This window comes from Myotis daubentonii, chromosome 8 (genome assembly GCF_963259705.1).
Source record: "Myotis daubentonii chromosome 8, mMyoDau2.1, whole genome shotgun sequence".
Classification (NCBI taxonomy): Eukaryota; Metazoa; Chordata; class Mammalia; order Chiroptera; family Vespertilionidae; genus Myotis; species Myotis daubentonii.
Genome location: NC_081847.1, coordinates 17,161,646 through 17,182,173, shown reverse-complemented (window position 1 = coordinate 17,182,173; position 20,528 = coordinate 17,161,646). Strand labels below are relative to the sequence as shown.

Here is a 20,528-nt window from a genome sequence, read left to right as displayed (position 1 = left end):
GTTGAGTCGTGGCCAAACTCTGACCAGAGCCCTTCAGTTTGCCACAGAGTCCTTGACACTGAGGACAAGTGTCAGCATCATCCTTTGCTGTGTTTTTACTGTCGCTTTCCTTACAGTATCTGTTTTCACTCTGTGTCAAAAGTGAGAATAGACGTTATACTGAGAGGGTTCTGTGTTGAAAGAGATGGAGATGAGAGAGAGAGAGAGACTATCTCTCTCACAAAGTGAAGAATGATTCTACACTTTTCCTAAGTAAACAGTAGTCCACTTTCCTCATTTTCTTTCCTGCCTGGAGCCCATAAGCACTTGGATTTCAACCCCTGATATAATTGCTTCTGTGTAGATTGTTCTCACCAAAAATGGCCACACCAATCCAGTTCCACGTGTTTTCCCATCGCTTCACTGCCCCTGCAGGAAGAGGTGGGTTTTAGGTTTCCTCCTCTTGATCCTGGGCAGGCGTCTAGAATATAAGGACCTCCGTGACTATAACATGGTGGAAGGGACACCACTAGAATTCCAAGATGAGATTAGAAAAGAACACAGAGCTCTCTGGGCTGGTTTTTTCTCTCCAGGCACTTGCCCTGATAACCTAGCCACCATGTTGTAAGGAAGCCCAGACCACATGGAGAGGCCACGTGTGGATGTCCCAGCCAACAACCCCAGCTAAGATCCCAGCCCACGGCCAATATCAACTGTGAGACGTTTTTGTCATTTTGGATACCCAGCAAGTTTTCTGGAAGAAAGAAAAAGGATTGAGAGAGCTTCTCTCCAGATGATTTCAGCGCCCGGCCTTCAAGTCACCCCCAACCTTCAAGTCTTTCCACTCAGGCCTCTGACATTGTTCACATAGAAAATTGTCCATTCCCCCCCCTCCCCCAACCCCACCCCTGCCCTGTCTGAATTACTGACCTTCAGAATCTGTAAGTCTTTTCACACCATTGACTTTTGGAATAATTTGTTACACAGCATCATATAATCAGAGCAACTCCTTCTGAGAATTAGCTGCTGCAATGAAAAGAATTGTATCTGGGGACAGAAAAAGGCCTAGCTATACCAGACATTGCTATGATTTATTTGTTTGTTTGTTTGTTTAGTGCTATATCAGTGCTTCATCTGTTACCACTGAAATAAGCATTTCTCTGTAACATACCTCAGGTCCCATGCCCTTCAGGGGCTGATATTGGTCAACACCTGACAAACAGAGACGTTGAAGAAGGTTATAGAAAGCAGCGATACACCGATCAAGTTCCTCGTAATCATTTCACTCTCAATGACGAAGAGGACTGCTTGAAGGCCCAGATTTGGATAAGAAACAATGCCATCGCCACAGAAGGTAAGGATGTGGGTAACTGCACATCTTTTCAGAACAGTGTTGTTTCTTTAATAATGAATCTAATTCTTCATCTAGTTCCAGTATTTAATTAATGCCTAATTAATTCCAACCAAATCATTCATCTGTCATGCTTTGTTTTCCAGATTAATTTACAACTTGTTGTCATTTTTGGATCCCCAGCATGTTTGCTGGGGGAAAGAAAGAGGCTTGAGATAGTTTAATTATCTATAATTATTTTATTATACAAAATGAATATCCAAAGAGCAAAGCATGGCTAAAATCATTAACTAATTAAAGAATAATTTAATAAGCAAACATGTTTAGCAATTATATGGAAAATATGTCTCCTTTTGTGAAGCTGAAAAGATCTGGGAAGAAAAAGGAGGGTCTGTGTCGAAAGGGCTCTTTTCTTCTTTTCACCATCCATTGTTCTCTTGCCTGGCGTGGCTGCACAGTCCTTCCCACAAACACACAACCCCGAGCTGCATGCCACTTTTTGAATCAAAATGAGAGCACGAAGCATTTGTCCAAATGCCTCTGCCACTCAAAAGTGTCTATTCAAACTTCATCCTCTCTATTGCTTGGATTAAATTAAAATTGTTTGACTGATAAAACAACTAGAACAGGGCTGGTTACCTATTTGTCCTTCATTGAAGCCTGGCAATCGAACTCTGAAGAACACAGGGCAGCCCCTTTATTTTACCAAAAGCGCCGGGAGGGCCATTGCTTTGGTTGGGTTATAAAACCACCCAAGGAGAGTTGAGATTCTAACCCAGAGCTTGGATTCAGTTCAGGGATGTAAAAATCACTGAATGCCCAGGATGTGGGCATCAATATGTAAAATTCAACATATAAATGTATTTAATATATATTTTTAGAATAATATACAATATATAAGTTAATATAATTGCTATATTAAAATTAAATATAGTTTCCTCTGATTTTTGGTGGGAGATTTAGGTATTTGTTGAATTCTTGTCAGGTTAATGCATTTACTACATTAAAAAATTATTAGTTTATTACATTAAAAATAAAAACTAAGTATCAGATGAGATCACTACATTGCTGGACTCAATGTGCGAATACTTTATAGGCTATTTGCACCTAAATTCATAAGTGAGATTGGCCTGTAGTTTTCTCTTATATGCTTTACTTGCCAAGTTTTTGGAATCAAGTGTATACTAGTCCCACAAAATGTTTTTTGGGAAGTTTTTCATATTTTCCTGAGGTCTGACATATTTCTTATAACCTAAAAGTTGAACAGAAATCACCAGTAAAACCAACTGGGTCTGGAACCTTTGGGAAGAGTTAGAATATATAGATATATACTGGGGACCAGGCTTAAAACTAGTAAATGTATTTTCATGTTTTGTATTATTTACAGTTTTGCATCTGTATGTGTTTAAACCTGTTTCAACATTTTAGTCATTCTTTAATCACTGCCTGATGACCTACTTAGACCTAGGAAATTCTCTAATCTGGGGGTCAGCTGACTTTTATTATAAGGGCCAGATTGTAAATATTTTGGACTATGCAGGCCATATGGTCTCTGTCCCAATGACTCAACTCTGCCATTGTAGCAAGAAAGCAGCATAACCAATATGCCAATGAATGGGCATGGCTATGTTCCAATAAAACTTTATTTACAGAAATAGGTGCTAAGACATAGTTTGCAGAAGTCTGCTTTTATCCATACAATTTGTGACAAAGCATTACCATTTCATCAAGTCCAGATGTCAAAATGCACCTTAAACTCCCTGAAAACACAAAACCATGTCTTGGGATCGTGCCTAATCCTATTATCATGCAGGGTTTTAACTTCAAACTGTTGGCTGTTAGGCATATTAGGACTAAGGAATATTTTAACAAGAAAGAGGGCTTTGAAACTGGCAATGCTAATTTTTAAGGTTGACTGTATATGGCAGAGACTTTTGAAATCCCAAGTCAACTGTGCTCTCCTTCGGATGCCTTCTTTTTTGTACTCTTGGTGCTCAGATGGGCAAAGAGCATCAGTGCTTTTCTGTTGACTAATTGTCACAAATGGTGAACTCTGATGCCACCTAAGAGAAATGCTTTTGTAAGATTTAAGTATGTCTCCAATCAACCACTGCATAAAACCCCTCTGAGTGCCTGCTTTTGTCCACCAAACAGCCTAAATGCGAAGGATGTAAACATTAGTGTGTGTGTGTGTGTGTGTGTGTGTGTGTGTGTGTGTGTGTGTGTGTTAAATGTAGGCTCTTTGCCCAGGTCTAATGTTTTATGACATCCCCAAAGCACCTCCCAGATAGGTGCTCTTAATGCTTAGATGCCGGCCCCAGGATCGGGGGGGGCATCTGAGAAACCTGGCCTGACCAAGTTAACTCAACTCTGTGCAGTGGCCCTTTTCAAATCACTTCCCATGTAAGAAAAGTTAGAAAGGAAACTGTTAACCTCCTGCCTTAAGGGAGCTCTTTCCCTGTGTAGCTTTTCCATAATTAGAGTCATATTCAGACTTGAATTTAATTAGTCCCATTCTGGGTAATATTTTCCTCATATGGGTTATTGTGAGATAAATGAAATAAATAAGACATAACATGTCCAACTCAGAACAGTGTTTCAAACATAGTGAGCGTTCAATAACATAGGCTGTTATTAGCATTACTGTTACTACTACTGCATGTGATGTAGTTATGGCTACACCGAAGTTTCCCCAGAATGCAAGTCTCAGCTCCTGCTGTCCTGGTGACAGCACTGCCCGGGACACAGTCTCTGCACAAAAGATGGGGGTCTGCGCACACCAGGTGCCAGTCTGGTCGTGGAGAGGCACCTGGCCTTGGTGATAGCCCTGGAGACTGTGAAGTTTGGACAAGGTTTCCTGAGAAAAGAGGTTTTGATCTCAGCCATAAAGAAGGGCAGGATAAGCAAATAGAGAAAAGTGAGGGAGTTTTATTTGTGTACAATAGACAATGGCCCAACAACTTGGACTGGGCAGACCCTTGAAGGGCAACAGAGGGAGATGAAGGTGGAGGGTCGCAGGGTCCAGCCAAGTGCAGGTTTAACTGGCTGCTTTTAGGGATTGGGGAACTAGTGAAGGGGGACAGTGCACAAAACAGCAACTTTGGGAGATGCACCTTCTGTTTGTAGCATCCATCCAGCAGAGAGAGAGAGAGTGATCTAACAAGAATGAACGAAAGACCACAATAGCGAGTTGGAAGTGGGGTGGCTGTGCATTCCAAGTCAGTCATGGACTGATGGTATTTGAACCGAGAAACTGGAAGTCCAGCACATCATGACGAATAAGAGCAGGTCTGTGTTCTGTATTCATTACCACCCCTCCACCTGTCAGTTCTTCTTCCTTTTCATGTCACCTTAATAAAACCAGGGAGAATGAGGACATTTATCATGAGTTAGCTTCTTCTCCTTCAGGGCTAATTTTCCCTTCTCACTTGTTCACGGTGGGGTTGATGGGAAGTTGTTGAGGATAGGGCTCTTCCCAAAAGAGTCTGAGGGAAAATATCTCGTGTGTCTCATTGGCTGTAATGAGCTATCCATCCAGGAATCGCACCCAGAAACCTGGAACATGCCAGGCCTCATTTTGCTGAAGCACAGGGACTTGTTTGCTGAGATCAGTGGAGGGGTTGTTCTAGGACAGTGGTTCTCAACCTTCCTAATGCCGCGACCCTTTAATACAGTTCCTCATGTTGTGGTGACCCCCAATTTCATTGTTACAAATTGAACATAATTAAAGCATAGTGATTAATCACAAAAACAATATGTAATTATAAATGTGTTTTCCGATGGTCTTAGGCGACCCCTGTGAAAGGGTCGTTCGATCCCCAAAGGGGTCGTGACCCACAGGTTGAGAACCGCTGTTCTAGGAGGAGCAGTGGATGCTGGGGAGCAGAAACAATGGAGGAGCAGTCACTAGGAGGAGGCTGGCTCTCCTCTGAACTTCTGTTCATTAAAACTACACAGATACCACCCCAAACACCACTCTCCTCCCAGGAGCTGTTTTATCACTCCTTCCTCTGCTTCCAGGGGGAGAAACCGTGGTTCTGAGATGGAGTTAGTTAGTCCAGTGTGAAGGAAATGGATTTCTGGGCTCTAGAGTTGGATGGGTTTACAGATGTAAAGTATTCTAACCTATAGAACTGCTCCAGCATCCAGAGAATAGCTGATGTCATGGGCACAAGTGCTGCTTTCAACTGCAAATCAAACCAAACCTGGAGGGCTCAGCGTGGAGATGGAGGGATGTGGGGGGTGTTCAGATAGAACCCAGCAACCTAATACATTATAACAGTTACCACATTAATTGGAACTAATTGAAATTTATCTGTTATTACCTCTGTACTTTCCATGAAAATGAAAAGTAGAATAAAAGTTAAAAATAATTGCCTTAATGGCACGAAATGGATCAATTATTTTCATCTTTAGCTCAATACAGTTTACTGCCTTATTAAAAACATGTTTGTAGGAAAAGTATAACATTAAAATTCCAGTGCATGAATCACTGAACAAAGCCCCCCCTTTTTTTAACAAAGCCCTTTTAATGTTGTATCTAATATAGTCTTCCCTTTTTATTTGGCAGAGCAAAATGGGACAGGTCAGGTTTGGGTTATAGAAATCTTATGCTTTGACTTATAAAAAAATTTTAAAAAGCATTCTCTGGTCTATTCCTGGACATAATATGTTTGTTTTTATTTAAATCATTTTTTTATTTTTCAATTATAGTTGACATACAATATTACATTAGTTTCAGATGTACACCCCAGTGATTAGACATTTATAAAACTTACCAAGTAATCATCCTGAAAAATCTAATACCCATCTGACACCATCCATAGTTATTAAAATATTATTGACTTTATTTCCTGTACTTTACACCCCCATGACTACTCTGTAACAACCAATTTGTACTTCTTAATCCCTTCACCTTTTTCACCCATTCCCTGCATCCCCTTTCCATCTGGCAACCATCAAAACATGCCCTGTATCTATGAGTCTGTTCCTTTTCTGCTTCTTAATTTATTTTTTTTAGACTCAATTGTTGATAGATACGTATTTACTGCCATTTTAATGTTCATATTTTTTATCTTTTAAAAAATCTTTTTTAAAGAAGACCCTTTAACATTTCATGTGATACTGTTTTGATAGTGATGAGTTCCCTAAGCTTTTTCTTGTCTAGGAAGCTCTTTATATACTCTTTGATCATAAATGATAGCTTTGCTGGGTAGAGTAATCTTGGTTGTAGGTCCTTGCTTTCTATCATTTTGAATATTTCCTGCCAATCCCTTCTAGCCAGTAAAGTTTCTGTTGAGAAATCATCTGGCAGTCATATAGGTGCTCCCTTGTAGATAACTAACTGCTTTTTTCTTGCTGCTTTTAAGATTCTCTCTTTGTCTTTAACTCTTTGCATTTTAATTATGATGTGGCTTAGTGTGGGCCTCTTTGGGTTCATCTTGTTTGGAACGCTGTGCTTCCTGGACTTGTATGTCTATTTCCTTACTAAGTTAGGAAAGTTTTCTGTCATTATATTTTCAAATAGGTTTTCAATTTTTTGCTCTCTCCCTTCTTACAGCACCCCCATTTGCATGAATGTTGGTACACTTAAAGTTGTCCCAGAGGCTCCTTAACCATCTTCATTTTTTTAAAATTATTTTATTTTATTGTTGTTGCTGTTCTGATTGTATGTTTTTTTGCTTCCTTATATTTCAAATCACTGATTTGATTCTTGGCTTCATCTACTGTACTGTTTATTCCCTGTAAATTATTCTTTATTTCAGTTAGTGTATCCTTCATTTCTGAATGGTTCCTTTTGAGGTTTCTGTGTCCTTTTTCAATGTTTTTGAAGTTCTCATTAAGTTCATTGAGCAGTCTTATAACCAGTGTGTTTTTTTTTGTGTGTGTGTGTGTGTGTGTGTGTGTGTGTGTGTGTGTTTAAATATATTTTACTGATTTTTTACAGAGAGGAAGGGAGAGGGATAGAGAAGTTAGAAACATCGATGAGAGAGAAACATCGATCAGCTGCCTCCTGCACATGCCCCACTGGGGATGTGCCCGCAACCAAGGTACATGCCCCTGACCAGAATCGAACCTGGGACCCCTGAGTCCGCAGGCCGACGCTCTATCCACTGAGCCAAACAGGTCAGGGCATAACCAGTGTTTTTAAACCTGCATCTTACAGATTGCTTGTCTCTGTTTTGTTTAGTTCTCTTTTTGGAGTTCTCTTCTTTTATTTGGGAGGTGTTTCTTTGTCTCATCATTTTGTCAGCCTGTGTTTGTTTCTATGTATTAGGTAGAGGTGCTACATCTTCTGGGCTTGGTAGTAGGCCTAATGTAGTAGGTGTCTTGTAGGGTCCAGTGGCACAGCCTCCCTATTCACCTGAGCCACTGTGGAGGATCAGCTGTGCACCAGCCCTCTACACAGAGCAGGAATAACTTCAGCAGTGCTCTGGTGCCCATTGAGTTCACCCCTTCAGTATGTGGCTTGTGGAGGTGGTTGGGTGCTGCTTTGACATGGTCTGAAGTTGTCCACCAGGTTCGCTGGCTCTGGGCCTTCCTGGAGGTACAGACCAAGATCAGCCACTACCTATCTTTTGCCTGGGGCCACTTGGCATGAGCTACCAGGCAATTTTCAGCTGGCTGTTACTTGTGCTGGGCTTGGAGGTGCCCAGGAGAGGCCAAGTGCAAACCACAGCCAGCTGCTGCTAGTGCCAGGCCTGGGGACACTTAGTGAGAGGTATGGGGTATGCTGAGGTCAAATGCTGCTTGTTTGAGAGATTTTAGGAAAGGCTGAGTATGAGCCAAGACAGGCCGTTTATATGGAAAAGGCACTGTAAACAGCTTGGGTGGACCCACAGGTTGGTTGTGGGAGGGTCTCAGAGAATTACCGGGTTGGAGCAAACAGTGATAGCCAGGTTGATGGAGACTCAGATATGGTGCCCCCTTATCAGTGCTGTGTGGAGAGAGCTCATCAAAGGAACAATAGCCTCTGCCAGCACTTCTGTCTGGGAGAAAGCTGCCCACCCCCAGTTCTCACCCTGATGCCAGACACTATTGTTCCTCCCTGTATGTCCCTGGTGCCTTTTGAACTGCTGCCCCAATGCTGGAGCTCAGAAAGAGTGAGTCAGAGTAAGTCCATTGTGTGGGCTCTCAAGAGGAACTGTCTGGTACTCCAGCAGTCCTCCCATTCTAGCCACATCCCCAGTGGTTTTTACAGCCAGAAGTTATGAGAACTTCTCTTCCTAGCACTAGAACCTGGGCTTGGGGGCCAGTTGCGGGGCTGGGACCCCATAATTCCTTGGTGAGGGGGGACCATCACAGCCAAGATATCCTTCCCATTTTTATCCACCACACGTGAGTGTAGGACCAGCCTGTTCTACGTCTCTGCCCCTCCTACCAGTCTTGATGTGGCTTCTTCTTTAAATTCCTAGTTGTAGGACTTGCATTCAGGTAAATTTCAGGTGGTGCTGAATGATGCTTGTTTTATTGTTTAGTTGTAATTTTGATATGGTTGTGGAGAGATGTAAGTTCCTCATTTACCTACATCACCATCTTGACCAGACCGTGATATGTTTTTTAAGTGAGTGTTTATTTCACAATTTATGAATATTCTATAATATCTAGTTAAAATTCTTTCATTATCTAGTTATTTGCTAAAGTTAGTTATATAGATAAAATACTAACTATATACATACATGAATTCTTATATATGTAATGTATATTAGAATATATTACATATCCATCTGCTAATATAGTATAGTGGTGTCAGCACCAGTTCTGAAATCAGACTTGGCAGGTCTGAGACCTGCTGAACCATCTTCTTGCTGTGTGACCCTTAACTGGTTACTTAACCTCTCAATGCTTTCTTGAGAACATAAGAAAACTTACCTCACAGGCCTGTTCTGAGGATGAATGAGGTTATATACAATAACTCTATGTCTCTTTTGAAGTGGAAAAAGGCCTTCTATCTAGCCTTAAAAATGTAATAACTGTGAAGAAAAATTCATAATTATATCAGCGTGCATAAATCTTGAATAACTTTTTTATTTATTTATTTTTTGGAAAAAGAGAAGAGGCGGGGGGAGAGAGACAAACACAGAGAGAGACAGAGAGAAACATCAATTTGTTATTCCACTTATTAACACATTCATTTCTTCTTATATGTGTCCTGACCGAGGACCAAAACCACAACCTTGGTATGTTGGGACAGAGGCTCTAACTGAGCTACCGAGCCAGGGCTATTCTTAAACTGTTGAGATGTGATTCCATGGCCATACTACTAGATCGCGACATCCTCCCCTTTCCTTCTTTTCAAGTCATGGTTTTCTTGGAGAATCCTCTTCCATTAGAGTATTGAGCATGGATGATGAAATGGCAGCAAAGCCTATTCTCCAGCTGGTTAAAATTAAAGCAGTCATCTCAAAAGAATAAAATACCTTTTTAGCATCTACTGAAAATAATTAGTTTAAAAGGTTGTTCTATTACTCTTAGGGCAAATCTGTGACTAAAAATATTAACACTATATTTTATTTTTTTAACTTAATAGGGAGATCATTTTAGCATTTTATTTCTGTAAAGCCACGTTAGCTTTCAATAGTAGTGAGCTTTGAGCTTTGAGCTTTGAGCTCCTGTTACTTACCTCCTCTGAGAACCAGGGTAATAAAACTGACATCCCCTCCCTCCTCTCTCCACCCCCCAATTAAGACAACTTGTCTCCTAAATCTGGGGTGCATTATGACAGTGGAAATGTTAAAGTGTGATTGCCTTATTCTGGTGGTCACAGTCAGAGTTGCTAGTGTATTATTTATACCTTCAAAGAGTATGTATCAGAAAGCAAAAAGGTCACCTTTACCTTTATGCCGACATTTTAAATAGCAAGCCGTAGTGCTTTTCCTAATATTGTGATACGAATCATTACCTTCCCTGTCTTTCCCCCAGCTGGGCTGTTGACATGGAAGCCCCTCTTTTCTCTTGGAAGCATCCTTGCACATTTCCTTCTCAAAGGCTGCCGCAGGTCAGCAGGGAGGGACTGACCCAGCGCTCCTTCTTGCCAACTTCAATCTGAGGAGCTTTCACGCAGTCATCTTTTTATTGGTACCTCCCTTGCCCTCTGCTTCCTGTTTCAGAGCTGAAATCTTAGTGATGCATAATTTATTCCCTAAAAGGAGGAACAAAGATTGGCCTTTCACAAAACTGCTACAGTTATATTCCATTATCCTTTATTGAAAATTCACCAAGAGTATTCTAATCATCAGTTATCATTTGCTGTTTCAAAGTAGGGCAGCCCACCATTTTTATCTCTGTCACCTATCAGATCAAATGCAAAGCTGGTTTCTTAGCCATTAAATAAACTGAGCGGCAAAAAAGACAGTGACCAGATTTTTTAGCATAAAACTCACATTCAGGGGAAATCCTCAGCTTTCCCCCTCTATTTCTTCCATATATGCATAAAACTTCTAAAGAATCTTATCTAATCAAAGAGTAATATGCAGATTAACTCCATCACAAAGATGGCGGCGGCCATGGAACTCGAGCGAGCAGGAGGCTTGCGTTGCCCCCAGTGATGGAGGAAGCCAAGCTTCCCGCCTGCCCTGCCGGCCCTGAGCTCCGCTCAAGGCTACAAAGTTTCAATTATAGAAGATAAATAAATCCCAGATACCTGCTTCCAGCTGGCATGGGTACATAGGTTGCCAGGGGCAACCCAGGCTTCGAGCAGGACCAAGACAACAAAGTTTCAATTATAGAAGTTAAATAAATCCCAGATACCTGCTTCTAGCCTGTGGGTGTGACCAGCCTGAAAACGGCCCTCAGCCCCTCACCCAGGTTGGCCACACTCCCATGGGATGAGGGTCCCCATTGGGGGGCTTGACCAGCCTGCAAACAACCATCAGCTCCTCACCTAGGCTGGCCAGGCACCCCAGTGGGGACCCCCACCCTGAAGGGGCTGTGGCCAGCCTGCAAACAGCCCTCAGCCCCTCACCCAGGCTGGCCACACCCCCATGGAATAAGGGTCCTCACTGGGGGGCTTGACCAGCCTACAAACAGCCATCAGCCCCTCACCCAGGCTGTCCAGGCACCCCAGCGGGACCCCCACCCTGATCCGGGAAACCCTTCAGGGCAAACCAGCCGGCCCCCACCCATGCACCAGGCCTCTATCAACACTAATAAAAGAGAAAAATGGTAATTGGCGTACGAGCTACCCTTTTCATTGGCTAATCAGGGCTATATGCAAATTAACTGCCAACTGAGATGGCAGTTAACTGCCAACAAGATGGCGGTTAATTTGCATATGTAGGCACAATGCAGGGAGGCGAAAGGGAAAGCAGGAAGAAGCCCCCTGCCACTGACAGTGATCGGAAACCCAGGGGGGAGCTAAGAGCCAGCCATGATCGGAGAATCAGGCGCCTTTGCCGCCCTGGCCAGTGATAGCAGGAAGTACGGGTGGAGCCAGCGATGGGAGCTGGGCACGGTCGAAGCTGGCAGTCCCAGGAGCTAGGGGTCCCTTGCCTGGGCCTAAAGCGAAGCCCACGATCGTGGGGCCGCTGCAGCTGCGGGTCCCCGCTGCCCGGGCCGAACGCCTAGGCCAGAGGCGTCAGGCCTGGGCAAGGGGCCGATCCTGCGATTGGAGGGTGATGGGGGTCAACGCCTGAGGGCTCCCAGTATGTGAGAGGGGGCAGGCTGGGCTGAGGGACACTCCCCCCCACACACACACACCCAGTGCACGAATTTCGTGCACCGGGCCCCTAGTCCTATATAATAAAAGGGTAATATGCAAATTGACCCTAACAGCAGAACGACTGGGAATGACTGGTCACTATGACATACGCTGACCACTAGGGGGCAGACGCTCAATGCAGGAGATGCCCCCTGGTGGTCAGTGCACTCCCACAGGGGGAGCTCTGTTCAGCTACAAGCGAGGCTGATGGCTACCAGCACAGCAGTGGTGGCGGGAGCCTCTCCTGCCTCCTCAGAAGCACTAAGAATGTCCGACTGCAGCTTAGGCCTGCTCCCCGCTGGCAAGTGGACATCCCCGAGGGATGCCAGAGGGATGTCTGACTGCCATCTTAGGCCCAATTCCCTGGGGAGTGGGCCTAAGCCAGCTGGTGGACATCCCCCGAGGGGCCCCAGACTGCGAGAGGGCACAGGCCAGGCTGAGGGACCCCCTGATTGCACAAATTTTTGTGCACTGGGCCTCTAGTATATATATATATATATATATATATATATATATATATATATATATATATATATAATGTAGTATATATCCTATACATAGTGTAGTATATATATTCTAATTATGTGAGTAAAGTTCCTGCAAATATCCACTGGTGAAGATTTTTTTTTAAAGTTTTTTAAAGAAAATGCTAAGTCTACCCCATCCATACTAGTAAAATTACTCCAATAAATAGAAGTAATCATATTTCTATGCCTAGGTTTATTGGTCCCAAAATGCAAAAAAATGAATAATCAAAATCTTTGTCTACTAGATTTTGGTTATTCTATGAATTCTCCCCATGCTTATATTTTCACTGTTGGCTTATGAAAAATTAACTATGTGCATCTGAGTTAATAATAACAATGTTATTCAGATTGATGAATCTCAGAGGGAAGGCAGGGGTGGGGAGAGATGAACAGGGGAATTTATATGCATACTAGAGGCCCAGTGAATGAATTCATGCACAGGTGGGGTCCCTCGGCCTGGCTGGCGATTGGGGCTGATCACGGCTGTCTCACCCAATCCCAGTCGGGGCCCCTTGGGGCCACCCAGCCAAGGGGAAGGACCACGGGAGGTTGGCTAGCTGCGGGAGGTTGGCTGTGGGAGCACACTGACCACCAAGGGGCAGCTCTTGCATTGAGCATCTGCACCCTGGTGGTCATTGCGCATCATAGCTACTGCTAGTTGTCCAGTTGTCTGGTCGTCTGGTAGTAATAGTCACTTAGGCTTTTATATATATAGACTAGAGTCCCATTGCAAGAAATTCGTGCACAGGGAGGGGGTGGGGCCCTCAGCCTGGCCTGCACCCTCTCTCAATCTGGGACCCCTTGGGGGATGTCCGACTGCCGGTTTAGGCCCATCCTGACCCTTGAAGAACCGGGCCTAAACAGACAGTAGGACATCCCTCTCGCAATGTAGGACTGCTGGCTCCTAACTGCTCATCTGCCTGCCTGCCTTATTGCTCCTAACCACTCTCCTGTCTGCCTCATCACCCCTAACCACTCTCTTGTCTGCCTGATCGCCTCTAACCACTCACCTGCCTGCCTGATCACCCCTAACTGCTTTTCTGCCTGCCTGATCACCCCTAACCACTCGCCTGCCTGCCTCATTGCCCCTAACCACCTCTGCCTCAGCCCCCACCACCACGGCCTCCTTGACCATGGGCATGGCCATGTGATTCACTTTGATAAAAAGAATGTTAGAGGCTATAATGTAAGGGAAGGCTTGAAAAGTGCTTGAGCAGTTGCACTTGCCCTCTTGGACTCCTGCATTTCTCCATAAACAGAATGTGCCTCAAGTATCTGTCTGTCCTTTGAGGATGAAAGACATGGTGCACACCTGACCCCAGCCACAACTTGGAGCCAGATCAGCTGACATCAGCCAGCCCACAGATGTGTGAGCCAACCTACAACAGCTGGCTGTTATTTGACATTGAGTTCTGGGGATAGTTTGTTATGCAGCATTATTGTGATAATAGCTGACTGTTAGGATCATCAAAGTCTCATATTTGGAGTGGGAGGTTGTTTTAAATCAAACTTAAAGGGAGACAAAATATTTAGAAGTTAGGCTATAAATATACATCTAACTCAAACATTAGAGGTTTTATAAAATGTATTACCTTTTGAATTGAAAAGTATCATCCTCTCCAGCTGCCTACAGTCTATGGGCAGACAGTACAGCTTTCCAAACCCCAGCAACAATGCATTGCCTGGGCTTCCATGGGTCTATAATGAAAAAGCTCATCTCACAGTTACTAAAAGGTAACATGAAGGAGATTGGGAAAATATTAAACCCCGAGTTATTTAGGGCCCAAACACTTAAATTGGTTTCACTGAAAATGAACATTGTTTTGGCATGCATATTTTAGAAGGACATAAGACCTCAAATATTTGACAGTTTGAGGTTCAAGTTTTGGCTTTTTTGGCAGGATGGCTCTTTATTGTGCCAGACACCGGGATTCATGTTTCACAGCAGGTGGGAGCCTCCGTAATTTCAGCAAAACATTGGCACTTTCAGCCAAGGAAAATGCAGATCACCGGTGAATGTTGCATTAGAAGAGGGAATGGAAGAGGGACTAGCCACAAAGTTGGAGCCTCCTAGAGAAGGCAAGAAGGAAGGACCCTGCCCCTGGCTTCAGTGCAGCCTCCTAGAGAAGGCACGAAGGAAGGACCCTGCCCCTGGCTTCAGTGCAGCCTCCTAGAGAAGGCACGAAGGAAGGACCCTGCCCCTGGCTTCAGTGCAGCCTCCTAGAGAAGGCACGAAGGAAGGACCCTGCCCCTGGCTTCAGTGCAGCCTCCTAGAGAAGGCAAGAAGGAAGGACCCTGCCCCTGGCTTCAGTGCCCTCTTGCTGTTCCAAATGTGAACAACAGGAAGTCTGGGAGAGCTTCCTAAACGCTGTTATCCCCGGAGAAGTAATCCGAAAGTTATTCTGGTTCCTTCTTTTCTAAGCAAATTAGACAAGCCATTACGCCTTTATTTCAATTTTGGATTGAAATAGATTTTTTTCATAATTTAGTCAACCTAATTAAATAAATATACTTGACATTTATTTTGCTTCACAAATTCCTTTGTCATATTGTTTTGTAAAGGAGGGGGTGTTGATTCAATGGATCTATCATTTGGGGTAAATTGTTACAGCTTGCCTGAAAACTGTAAGTCTACAGCAGTTTCTTTGTGGAAAGGTAAAAAAATGCCAATTCAATGTCAAAAATAGCAAGTAAATAGCATAAATATACTTCACTCATTTAATAGTATCTTTGATCTTACAACTGCTGAGATTAGATTAGCATATAAAATTGCTTTTGTAGTATTTTTAAGAAGATATAAATAGTATTAAACTGTTACCATCACAATGTTCTTACACAAGAGAAATCTATTATAATGATTTTCTTTTCACTTACCAAAACAATATCCTTTGGTCGCTTTTGCTGGGTCTTGGCACAGTAAATTCTAAAAATCAGAATTTGAATCTTTATAAAAATCATCCATTGAAAATCAGAATCTTTTAGTCTTTAGTTCTCAAAAAAAAAATTCTTCGAGATCAAGTTTCAACATTTAAATATTAAAATATTCATACCATCATGTACATGAATTTTTTTTTTTTTACCATTGTCCTTTTCATCTTAGGAAAAACTTGTATATATTGAAAACTTTAGTAATTTTCCCCTTAATAAGTGACAAAGAGGGAACAAAACAAGATAAAAGGTTGTATTCTAGACAGTTTCATTTAGCATAATTTCAACTTTCAAATCATAGGAACATAAATGAATGTCCTACTTCTGAGTTAAAAGTACTTGACTACTTTGTGGGATGTTTTGTGCCAATTCTTTACTAAATTATCTTAGTCGCTGTTGCTAGGTAACACCACTGGCTTCCAGCAGCTGAAAATGGAGAGGGTTGCAGGGAGCAATTCGGCATTATTAGCATTTGACTAATAAGGTTGTGTGTTTTTTAACTGTATATCTTAGCATTTCCCCCCTGTTCTAGGGAATGTCATTGTCTATGGAAATACACTCGACACTTACACGACAATAGAAATGCTCTTACACCTCGGCGTGAAGGGCCCCAACATCCACCTGGTGCAGCCCCCGCCCACTTCCAACATCACCTGCATCAACAACTATTTGGTGGAAAGCGCAGTGGAACTCGCAATGCAAGCAGCTGGGGTCACCATCCACCTGGATGCGCTTCTGGCTCAGTGGAACGATGGCGAAGACCCAGACCCTATTCACAGCGCCAGCTTCACCACGTCCACCAAGCCTTTCAAACTTCCGTGCTCCGTAAGTCGGTCCAGGGAACCTCCCTCGCTCGCTGCCTCCAGATTTGAGGTCTGAAAGATGGTGGATGGTGAATTTACAGTCACGATTTGGGGGTTTGTTTTCTAATTGTTCAGTTTATCTATTGCTGAGTAACAAACTTAGTGGTCCTGGGGGCTCAGCTGGGCAGTTCTCACTGGAGGTCTCTCATGTGGTTGAAGTCAGACTATGGGTGAGGCTGGAATCATCTAGGAGGTTATGTTCACCCATGTCTGGCTGTAGATGCTAGATAAACTTAAATTGCAATTTTGACCAGAGCATTTATCGATGGCCACTTCATGTGACTGGACTTCCTCTTACTATGGTGACTTGGTTCTAAGAGCAATGAGAGAGAGAGAGAGAGAGAGAGAGAGAGAGAGAGAGAGAGAGAGAGAGAGAGAATATGAATATGAATCACCTTTCCTGCCCCAACCTCGGAAGCCAAGTGGCATCACTGCACCTGCATTGTAGTCACTAGATGCCTCACTAAGGCTGACCCTTACTTAGTATTCTCAAGGGGAGGGAATTAGACCTTGCCTCTTCATGGAAGGAATGTCAATGATTTAGTGCCAACATTGAGAGCTTGCCATGTCCCAGGCACAGGGCTGAATGCTTGCAGTGCATTCTGTCACTGTCTCACAATAGCTCTGTAAAGGCAAGCATCCCAGTTTACAGGTGAGAACATCATGGTTCCAAGTAGGCAGTGGGCAGGGATACCAACCCAGGTCAGCAGGGCCCTTAAGTCTATGCTGCTGTTAACCTCTTAAGATTCTGGAAATACCAATAGTGAGTCTTTCTCCATGGAATAGAGACATAGGAGATATATAGAGTGCCTTTGGGGGTGGGGGGGTGGGAGGAGTGTAACAGCTCAACTTGCAACCTGTAGCCTCAGAGCTGCCAGTTCAGGAGATTACCATTTTTATTCAACTGGTAATACCTTCCTTTCTACACAGTATTCATTCCAGTCTGAAATTCTCTGATTATCTTTGAGATGATTTCCTTGGCATCCATCTCTTCAATTAGATTATAAACTCCATGTTTATCCTTTTCACCAAGATAATCTTGAGGCCTTGCACAAAGAAGTGTTTTTCTGCCCACAACTAACAGCATACTCGATGGTGAAAACCTTAGAGCTTTTCCTGTAAGATAAGGAACAAGATAAGTATGTCCATTCTCACCACTTTTATTCAACATGGTTTTGGAAGTCCTCACCAGTACAACTAGGCAAGAAAGAGAGAAAAAAAGGTTTCCAAATTGGAAAGGAAGAAGTAAAATATCACTGTTTCCAGATGACTTGATATTATGTATAGACAACCCTATAGACTCTATCTAAAAAACTGTTAGAACTAATAAACAAATTCAGTAAAGTTGCAGGATACAAAATCAATTCACAAAAATTTGTTTCATTTCTTTACACTAATAACAAACTATCACAAAGAGAAATTAGAACAACCCCAGTTAAGATTGTATCAAAAAGAATAAAATAACTAGGAATAAATTTAACCAAGGAGGTGAAAGACCTATATATTGAAAACTATAAGACATTCATGAAAAAAAATTGAATAAGACACAAATAAATGGAAAGCTATTTCATGCTCATGGATTGAATGATTTGATATTGTCAAAATGTCCATGCTACAAAAAACAGTATACAGATTAAATGCAATCTCTGTCAAAATTCCAATGGTATTTTTCACAGAAATAGAACAAACAATACTAAAACTTGTATAGATCCATAAAAGACACTGAATAGCCAAAGCAATCTTGAGAAGGAAGAAAGATGAAAGCATCCCACTCCCTGATTTCAAACTATATTACAAAGCTATAGTAATTAAAACAGTATGGTATTTGCATAAACATGGACACACAGATCAGAATAGAGAGCCCAGAAATAAGCCTATACATGGGTAACCAATTCACTTATGACAAAGAAACCAAATATATATAGTGGGAAAATATAGTCTCTTCAATAAATGGCACTGGGAAAATTGGATGGCCATGTGCAAAAGAATGAACTGGGACCACTGTCTTACACCCATACACAAAAATTAATTCAAAATGGATTAAAAACTTGAACGTAAGACATGAAATTATAAAACTACTAAAAGAAAACAAAGGTGATAATTTCCTTAGCTTAGGTCTTTAAAAAAAGTTTTTTTTTTTATTTCAGAGAGGAAGGGAGAAGGAAAGAGAGATAGAAACATCAATGATGAAAAGAGAATCATTAATTGGCTACCTCCTGCATGCCCCGCACTGGGAAATGAGCCCACAACCCAGGCATACGCTCTGACTGGGAATAGAACCGTTAACTACTGGTTCATAGGTCAACGCTCAACCACTGAGACATGCTGGCCAGACCTTAGCTTAGGTCTTGGCAATCATTTTTTGAATCTGACACCAAAAACAAAAGCAAAAATAAACAAGTGGGATTACAGCAAACTAAAAAGCTTCTGCATAGCAAAGGAAACCATAAAAAAAATGAAATAGCAACCCACTCAATGGAAGAAAATAACTGCATATCATATGTCTGATGAGCTAATATCCAAAGAACATAAAGAACTCATATAACTCAATAGCAAAAAACTTCCAAGCAATTCAATTTAAAAATAGGCAGAATATCTGAAAAGGCATTTTTCCAAAGAAGTCATATAGGTGGCCAACAGGCACATGAAGAGATGCTCAATATCACTAATCAGGGAAATGCAAATCAAAATCACAATGGGATATCACTTCACACTTATTAGAATGATTATTATAAAAAAGACAAGAAATAAAAAGTTTTGGTGAGGATATGGAGAAAGGGACTTTTGTGCACTGTTGGTGGGAATGTAAATTGGAGCAGCCACCATGGAAAACTGTATGGAGGCTCCTCTAAAAATTAAAAATAGACCTACCCTATGATCCAGCAATTTCAGTTCTGGGTATTTGTCTAAAGAAAATGAAAACACTAATTTGAAAAGATATATGCATCCCCACATTTAATTATAGCACTAGAGGCCCGGTGCACAAAAATTTGTGCACTGGCGGGCGGGGCGGGGGGGGTGAGTGGGAGGGTATCCCTCAGCCCAACCTGTGCCCTCTCACAGTCTGGGACCCCTCGGGAGATAACCACCTGCTGGCTTAGGCCTGCTCCATGGGTGGCAGATGGCAGGCCCGGATCCTGCGCTGGGTCTCAGATGGCAGGCCCGAATGGCGGCGGGGCGAGCGGCCAATTGCACTGCCCCGCCCCGCCGCCCCAGGTTGCACACGGGAGGCCCGGATGGCAGCGGGCGGGCGGTGGATTGCGCTGTCCCGCCCCACCTGCAGTATGCAAATTTAACGGCCATCTTTGTTGGGTTAATTTGCATACTCTCCTGATTGGCTGATGGGCGTAGTGAAGGTACAGTCAGTTAGCATCTTTCTTTTATTAGTGTAGATTATTTGCAGTAGCCAAGACATAGAAACAACCTCAGTGGATGAATGATAAATAAATCGTGATACACACACAAAATGGAATATTATTCAGCCATAAAAAGAATGAAATCTTGCCATTTAGGACAACATGAATGGAACTTGAGAGCATTATGCTAAATGAAGTAAGTCAGACAGAGGAAGACAAATACAGTATGATCTCTCTTAAATGTAGAATCTTGAAAAATACAGCAATCTTATAGATACCGAGAACAGATTGGTGGTTGCAAGAGGCAGGGAGTGGAGGTGGGAGAAAGGAGTGAACTGTTTGTATTTTAGTTTAAATTGAGGTACATTTTGTTAAAAAGAAGTGTTTGTCAGAATGCATGTTGAGTGAGGTTTATCAGATTGGTGACTCTTGATTTGCTAACCAGGGAGTTTTGCTCTTCCTAATCTGAGTTATACATATAAGTAAATACTTATTTGGAACAAAATCAGTGTGGCCAGATGGTTTTACTTCATGTTTTATCCAATATGCAGTATTCAGTTGGCATTGCAGGAGCACATGAATTGTATTTGAGAGAGCTGTAACTTCAAGCACATGTTCCCATGAACAGTGTTAGATTTGCTTTTGCATCTAGTCCACAAACTCATGAAACCTCAAAGGCAGACAAATTATGAATGCCTACACCAAAAGAATGTAAAGAAATACCATGGCAATACTAGTAATTTTTAAAAAATCAGGAAAACAAGAATTAGTAGATTGAATATGCTATATAACAAAAAGTAGGTTTAATTAGGAAAAGAATTGTTT

The 20,528-nt window shown here is 42.4% G+C and overlaps 1 protein-coding gene across 1 annotated transcript in view; it reads left to right on the top strand.

Annotated features, from left to right (window-relative positions):
• Positions 1 to 20,528, top strand: part of CFAP61 (cilia and flagella associated protein 61) — a 239,479-nt gene that overhangs the window by 155,945 nt on the left and 63,006 nt on the right. The window contains exons 21-22 of the mRNA XM_059705429.1: positions 1,156 to 1,333; positions 16,017 to 16,309. Coding sequence (XP_059561412.1) covers positions 1,156 to 1,333; positions 16,017 to 16,309 — 471 coding nt within the window. The remainder of the gene's footprint in view (positions 1 to 1,155; positions 1,334 to 16,016; positions 16,310 to 20,528) is intronic.